The sequence below is a fragment of the Arachis duranensis genome, chromosome 5 (genome assembly GCF_000817695.3).
Source record: "Arachis duranensis cultivar V14167 chromosome 5, aradu.V14167.gnm2.J7QH, whole genome shotgun sequence".
Classification (NCBI taxonomy): domain Eukaryota; kingdom Viridiplantae; phylum Streptophyta; class Magnoliopsida; order Fabales; family Fabaceae; genus Arachis; species Arachis duranensis.
The window spans coordinates 92,534,891-92,542,613 of NC_029776.3; the positions used below are offsets into that span (position 1 = coordinate 92,534,891).

The 7,723-nt window shown below is 36.3% G+C and overlaps 1 protein-coding gene across 1 annotated transcript; it reads right to left on the bottom strand.

Moving 5' to 3' along the window:
• Nucleotides 1-4,403: 4,403 nt before the first annotated feature.
• On the bottom strand, nucleotides 4,404-5,937 carry LOC107490524 (serine/threonine-protein phosphatase 7 long form homolog). The gene is made up of 3 exons (XM_052261826.1): nucleotides 5,340-5,937; nucleotides 5,140-5,189; nucleotides 4,404-4,967 (listed from the first exon to the last, which is right to left on the bottom strand). Exons 1-3 carry the CDS (start codon nucleotides 5,935-5,937, stop codon nucleotides 4,404-4,406), a joined length of 1,212 nt encoding a protein of 403 aa, XP_052117786.1.
• Nucleotides 5,938-7,723: the final 1,786 nt, after the last annotated feature.

Consider the following 7,723-nt stretch of genomic DNA (forward strand, 5'->3'; position numbering starts at 1 on the left):
CAAATCGATCCAAAAATTACGAATATGGATCCGATTTGCAAGGCTATCGGATCGAATCGGATCTAATTCGCACACTATTAGAATCAGATTGCGGATTTTGTGTAGGTATCTGCGTATCCGCGTATTCTAAAAAAAATAAATATTTTTTATGTTTTATTTCAACTAATAATTATTTTATATGTTGTATTATTTTAATTTATTATTTAAGAAAAATATGTTTAATATTATTTTAAAAATAAACATATTCAAAAAGAATAGAAAAATAAATTTTATTAATATTTTTTAATAAAAATAAGCTTTTAAAAATATTTTTGCGTTTTGCGAGTATATTCGATATCTAATTCGATCCGCAAATACGTGGATTGGATCGGATCCAAACTTAAAAATTACGGATATTAGATTTGATTCGATCCAATAATTTTAGTACAAATCAAATAGATATTTTAACCATATCCAATCGAATCTGATCCATATTCAACCTTAATTACTATTATTAGTTATTACCATTAAGTTGAAACCTTGTCATATCACACGTATCAAATGATTTGAGTACACCCAGAATATGTTGTTGTTGCAGAAGAATTTATTAAGATCTTTCAAGAACTCATAAGGATCTCTCATGTTGATCTCTCATTCTTTGGTGAGGTTATTCTCTACCAATAGTTATAATAATTAATTGTTTATTTATTAGTTATATCCTTTTTAGAACAATTAATTTATGAAAAGTGGAAATCAAAACATACATAATAGAGAAAAACATGATAGCACAATTAATTTATTCTTAATTTTCTAAATAACTAAATAAATCATGCATGTTTAGAAATGTGACCTTTTGGATAAACTTTTATCTCACAAGTATTTATATTGTACTTATGGACAGTTAAATGCTAAATTAGTAATTTAGTACGGTTATATTCTACGAAATAGGTTCAATTTTTTGGAAATGGGCATGTGTGTGCTTTGCTCCGATATGGTTTAGGGGTGAAACAGACATATTTGTGGGACAGCTTTTTTGTCAGTGTGGGCAGAAAGAAATCGGATCCTGCGTTTTCTTTGAATTTTAAATTTTTAGTAACAAATTGAAGGGTCCAATTTGTTTGGGTGAGAGATAAAAATTCGTATGCATGAAATCGGATCCAACGATATCACAAAGAAGAATTTTGCATGCATATCACAGGGTCCGAGTTCGCTGATGAGGTTATGAGTTTGGCAACAATGAACTCGGACCCTCCGTTTTTGTGAGAGCTTGAGGGAACTCGGATGGTCCGAGTTCGTGGACCAAGTTTTTTTTTTTATTGTTTAACCTAGTCGAAGGGTCCGATTTCAGTAAAGATGATGATATAAAAGTGTGAGGTGAACTGGTGGGAGTCTTGTGCCGTCTTCCTCCTTCGAGCAACTTCTTCTTTCTTCTTTCTGGTTCAGTTTTAACTTTGGAAGTCTAGTAGTTAGAATTAATGTTGTCTTTTTTGTGGTGAGTGAGGAAAAATGAGTGATAGAGTATTACTTAAAATATACTATTTTGGTCAGATTTTGTTACAAACGACTGAAGGAGTTAAATTTATTTGTGAAAATCCGCTAGATATTGTCATTCCTTTTATTATCTCATTTGAAGAGCTGAAAGGTGTAATATGTGAAAAGATTGATTCTGAGAGGGCAAGAAAGATATCGTGTATACTATACAGATATCCCATTCCGGTGTTTGGCGGATTCGTCCAGTATCAAACCAAATATGTGACGGACGAAGCGAGCATGCAGGAGATGTTTTCAATGTATATTGAAAACCGGTCTCAGATCTCGTTCATCGAGTTGTATGTTGAGTTTGAACAATCTGAGGCTGACCGCAATATTCTACGGGAAGATTATAATAGTGACAGTGAAGAAGAGTTCGAAATCAACTATGAATTTGTTGCTCCAAATGGAGATGAAGATCAAGGTGACGGAACCATGGCCCCAGATGTGACAGAAGTGGCAAATGCACTCGCGAACGAAGTTCCGTTTGAGGAGCCATCCTTCATGCGAGTTTTAGACTTGGAAGCCATGCATGTTCCAGAATTTCCAGAATATATGACTGCAGGTACGTAAACATGGTGTGAGTCCTATTTTAGTTAGACATTGATTGAGTTATGAGGAAGCAAGGTTAGCTCTATTTGATTTTTTTTTTTTACTTTTATATGCTAGAGGTATTAATTAGAAAATAATAATTAAATTGTCCATAGTATGGTTATTACCGATTGGATGACTTTGTAATAATATTTTGCACTGGTTCTATCCTTGTTACGGTTCAAACACATGAACTGGACCGGTTTGGTCCGGTTTATTGGTTTGCCGGTCGAACCAGCTTGACCGGTCCGGTTCGTTTTTGTATGCCGGTCGAACCGGCAAATCTGGTATGGTTTTTAAATATGCTGCTGCTGTTATTTAATTGTCTAGAGTGACATCATAACATGTTGTTAGGTTTGGAGTTATAGCGTACTGGATTCAGTTAAATTTGATTAACCTTTACAATCGTTTTTGAAATATGTACGTGTTAATGAAATTTTTGTTGTGCTTGTTGTCCCAGCAGAAATTTCTATTGTAGAAGACGGTGAATTTCGTGTAGGTATGGAGTTCAGTTCAAGAGAAGCTATTATTAAGACGGTAAAGGACTATAGCATACGACGAAGCGTAGACTACAGGTTGTTTGAGTCTGAACCGTTGACATTTTATGCCAAGTGTACACAGTATGGGTCAGGATGTGATTGGCTTATTAGGGTAAGCTTGATCAGCAAGAAGTATTGTTGGGTTATAAGGAGGTATAATGGTAGTCACACATATACAAAAGCCACCATTTCACAGGATCATTCGAAGCTGGATTCTATCACAATTGCAGAAGCAATAAAGCCATTGGTTGAGGCTGACGCATCCTTAAAGGTAAAATCGGTTATAGCAGAAGTCCAATCGAAGTTCAACTACACCGTCAGTTACCGGAAAGCATGGTTGGCTAAGCAAAAAGCAGTTGAAAAAATATTTGGTGGTTAGGAGGCATCTTATGAAGCGTTGCCAATATGGTTTGAGGCCATGTGTCACAAGGAGCCATCAGCTGTTGTCCATTTTGAGATTATGCCTGCATATCAAGGCGATGAGTTGGTGGGGGATATTCGGGTCATGCATCGTGTATTTTGGAGTTATTACCCTTGTATTAGGGCATTCAGACATTGTAAGCCAATTGTCCAAGTAGATGGGACTCACTTGTACAGAAAGTATAAGGGTTGTTTGCTTGTGGCAGTTTCACAAGATGGCAACAACAATATCGTCCCAATTGCATTTGCTATTGTGGAGGGAGAGACCTCTGATGCATAGCATTTTTTCCTTAGTAACCTGCGTCAACATGTTGTAACTCGTGATGGTGTGGGTCTAATATCCGACAGGCACGAATCCATAAATACAGCTGTGGAACGCAGTAACGGAGCGTGGTCACCTCCAAGAGCTTTTCATATGTTTTGCATCCGGCATATAGAGTCAAACTTTTTGAGAAAGTTCAAGGCACCGTACCTCCAAAAATTGGTCGTCAACATCGGTAACCATTTATGAAATTTAAGCAATTTATCAATATATTTTCCTTACGGATTTCCATTGACCTCCATTCCTTTGCTTTGCATATGTTGTTATCTACCAGGATATTCTAGGACGGTGCGGGAGTATGAGGTGCGTTACCAGAGGTTAAGGGAACGTGGCGAGGCATACACAAACTGGTTAAACCGCATTCCTCGCGAGCAGTACGCATTGCTCTTTGATGGTGGGTACCGATGGGGGCACATGACAACGAATCTTGTGGAGTGCATCAATTCAGTGTTGAAGGGTGCACGCAATCTCCCCATTACTTCTCTTGTCAAGGCAACATTCTACAGGTTAAATGAGTTATTCACCCGAAAAAGAGCGGAGGCGGAAGCAAGGACCAATGCTGGCCATGTATTTTCTAATATCGTGACCTTGAAGTTGCATGCAAACCAACTTGCATCAGGAAATATTCAGGTTAGTTGCTTTGACCGCCAGAATGAGGTCTTTGAGGTTCGTGAGATGTCAAGAGGACTGGAGTTTGCAGTCGATCTACGTGGCCTACGATGTGACTGCGGTGAGTTCCAGGTGAACAGGATCCCCTGCAGGCATGTATTCGCATGTTGTGCCAATCAGCGACTGGATTGACAATTGTACGTGCATGATGTCTATAAGATGAACCAAGTGCGGCGGGTGTACCGAGCAAGGTTTAGGCCACTAGGTAATCCGGCTACATGGCCTGCTTACAACGACTCAAACTGGCTAAAAAAACCTCCTTCACCTGGATCAAACTGTGACATACCCCAATATTGTTGCTGCGTTGGAAATGATGGGGTGAACTGTGTCTGAGGTAGATACTGGGTTGAGGGCTAAGGTTGTTCTTGTTGAGGCGGATTTGGAAGTGATATTTGTGGCTCCTGATCTTCATTGTCCTCATCCATATCCTGACTACCCTCATTTGAATCCTGATTACCCCCTTCCATATCATCATTACCCGCATCCATGTCCTGGTTACCTTCATCATTCTCCTCACCCACAACATTCGACAAGGATAAGCGGTTTCCATATTTTGTACGGTACCAGTTCATGTAACTATCCAAAGGATGCTGTGAAGGCATGGGAAGCTCATCAAGAACGTAGTGATACCTATTTGTCCAATGCATCACCCATTTTGAATGACTCGGTGCCGTGGCCCAGTTAAGATTCTTAGGACCAGTCAGAACCTCTCCATGCGCCTTAGCCAAATTCTGCTCTGGATTAGGTACTCCCTGAATGAAACCGAACTGTCGCCTGACCCTATCGGTGGCATGCCACTCGATACATTCAAATGACACTAATGGAACTGTAGCGCTCCAGACAACCGATTGCATGTAGATTTCAGTAGGAATTATGTTTGGGTCCACACGATCCACAGCATAAGCAACCCAGACAAACTGGAAAAATTCGGGATACTCATCATTACAATCCACAATTCAAATAAAAATTAAAATGCATTATGCTTTGGTAGAAAACTTGTTAAAATAAAACACATATGTCCTTCCTGCAGTTCATCAAAGGCCTTCCTAAAGTGATTTAGCTTCAAATATCTAAATCGTCGGTCAGTACGCTCCCAGTTACGCCACCTAATATGATGTTCTCAATTAGCTCAACTGAAGCTTAAATATCAAGAAATGGGTACATTATAACATAATATTACCTGTTTGCTAGTGGAAAACTGCGGGGTTCTCTAGGAACCGGCGATAGATATGGCAGTCGGATCCAAGTCCATCCGAGCAGAAGTGTTAGTGGACCATCTATTTCCTTACAGTTATAACGAGATGCCCTGCATAACGCCCTATAAAGGTGTGCTAGGCATGCCGAGCCCCAACTATACTGTCCAATATTGACAAAGTCACGTAACAAGGGTAGAAATTTCCAATGAACACCTGCTCCTGACTTATCCCCAAGCAGGATCGTTCCGATCAGCAACATAATATGGCACCTAACATACCTCTGTATATTTATTTCATCAGTCAATTCTATATTCTCTTTTAGATTCCTCAGCCACGTCAGTTTTATGCAGCTAGATCTACAGTCCTCCCTTCGCGGTGCAACGCCAAACTGAAGCAAACACTCTGCCTCCAAGGCTTCAAAACTACTCATAGTCATTCCTGTTACTGGAAGACCATCTGTGGGAAGACCAAGAATTAAAGCTACATCTTCAAGTGTCACAGCACATTCACCAATGGGAAGGTGAAACGTATGTGTGTCTGGGTGCCAACGTTCGATTAGAGCATTTACCAATGCTTTCTGACACTGCACTATCCCAATCTGAGACACATGATAGAACCCGGTAATTCGCAAATGATCCTCCACCCTATCGTTGTACCGATCCGGAGGAACTGGATGGTTACATGTCAACATTCTTAATTTCTACAAAAAAAACATAACAACTTACCAGTCAGATAATTAAAAATACTAACTTACCATCATCAATCAATTTTATTGAATCCTTATACAACTAATTCTTCTAACTTCTAAAATTATTTAATTAATCCTAAAAATTATTCATAACTGCAAATAAAACTCATTACAAACACATATATTCCTAATCGATATTCTCAACAATATTACAACATCTACAATAAAATCTAATGTTAATTACTCTTTTGTTAAACATTTTTTTCTCTGTGTAAAAAAATAGTAACAATGAGTATATCCCATCATTCATACTCTAATAACGGTAATAATTAGCTTCCTAATAATAATTACTACAATTAAAAATATTTCAATTTTCTCAATAAAATAATTATAACATGGATTAATTAAAATAACGCTACTAATCATTCAGCATTACAACTTTATTGTACTAACAATAAAATTAACATTTAACCAAAATCAATAACAGTTATATTAACCATTTAAAAACGCATTTAAATAAGATTGACTTACATATAATATACTAAAAATAAAATTAAAAAAAAATACATAATCTACTACATATTACAGTCGAAAAAACAAAACATAACAACAACATAATCATAAACGATTTTCTTATCATGATATTTTTAACTAATATCCAGTAAAAAAAATTTTAAAAAAATATAACTAATATTAAAAAATTCGTCATAATCATTCTATTTTTTTTGTTCAACTGCACCGCTAACAACAACATAATATTAAAAAATTTTCTAATCATAATTTATATATTTAATAATCTGTAATATTAATTTAAACAAACCCAACAAAAATTCATAAAATAATCATAATCTTTCTATTTATGTTCTTTAACACCATGTCTAACAATAATATAATCATAAAAAATTTCCTAATCATCATAAACATTTTTAATAATCTGTTAAAAAATTTTTAAATTAATCTAACCAAAAAAATTTATAAATTAGTCTTAATCATTCTATTTCTATTCTTCAGCAGCATCTCTAATAAGAATCATAATAATAAAATTTAAAATATTAATAAATATAAATATAATAAAAATTATAAAATTTAAAAAAATTTAAAAAATACTTACATAATCAGGATCACTGAGATAATGAATAATATGAAGCTCAGATCGATCAACATCTTTGATTTTGTATTTTTTTGGCATTGTTGATGCTCCTCCACCATGCAAAACCCAGAGAAAGGAAGAAGAAGGAGACTGTGAGAGTGAAAGGTGAGTCAGTGTGTCTTCGGATGGTGAGAGAGTGGCTTCTTTGTGTGTTTTCTAGGAGCACCATTTGTGGATCAGCGGGGATGCGACGCGTGTTCCTCCTTTCACGCAATTCGGACCGTGCGATTGGGTAATGCGGAAATCGGACGGTGCGTTATCCTTGCCAACTCGGAGGGTCCGAGTTCCACTCCAAGCAGATACAAACGCAAACAAATCGGACCGTGAGTTTTGCTTGCTGAACTCGGAGGGTCCGAATTCCTACTCCCCTGAACCCACATTTTTGTTAGACACCTCCCACCCCCGTATCATTCTCATACACCAGCATGGGTCCAATATCAATATTAAAAAGCGCTACGAAATACAGTCATTTTACAAAAATATTATATTTATTTATTTAGACATAATATTTATCGATATTTATCTGACATAAATATTTGTTATATTCAATCGCATTTTAATAAAAATATAATTTTTTTAATATATTTAAACACATTTAAATATCATAAAAATATTTTATATTTTATATATATATCTTTG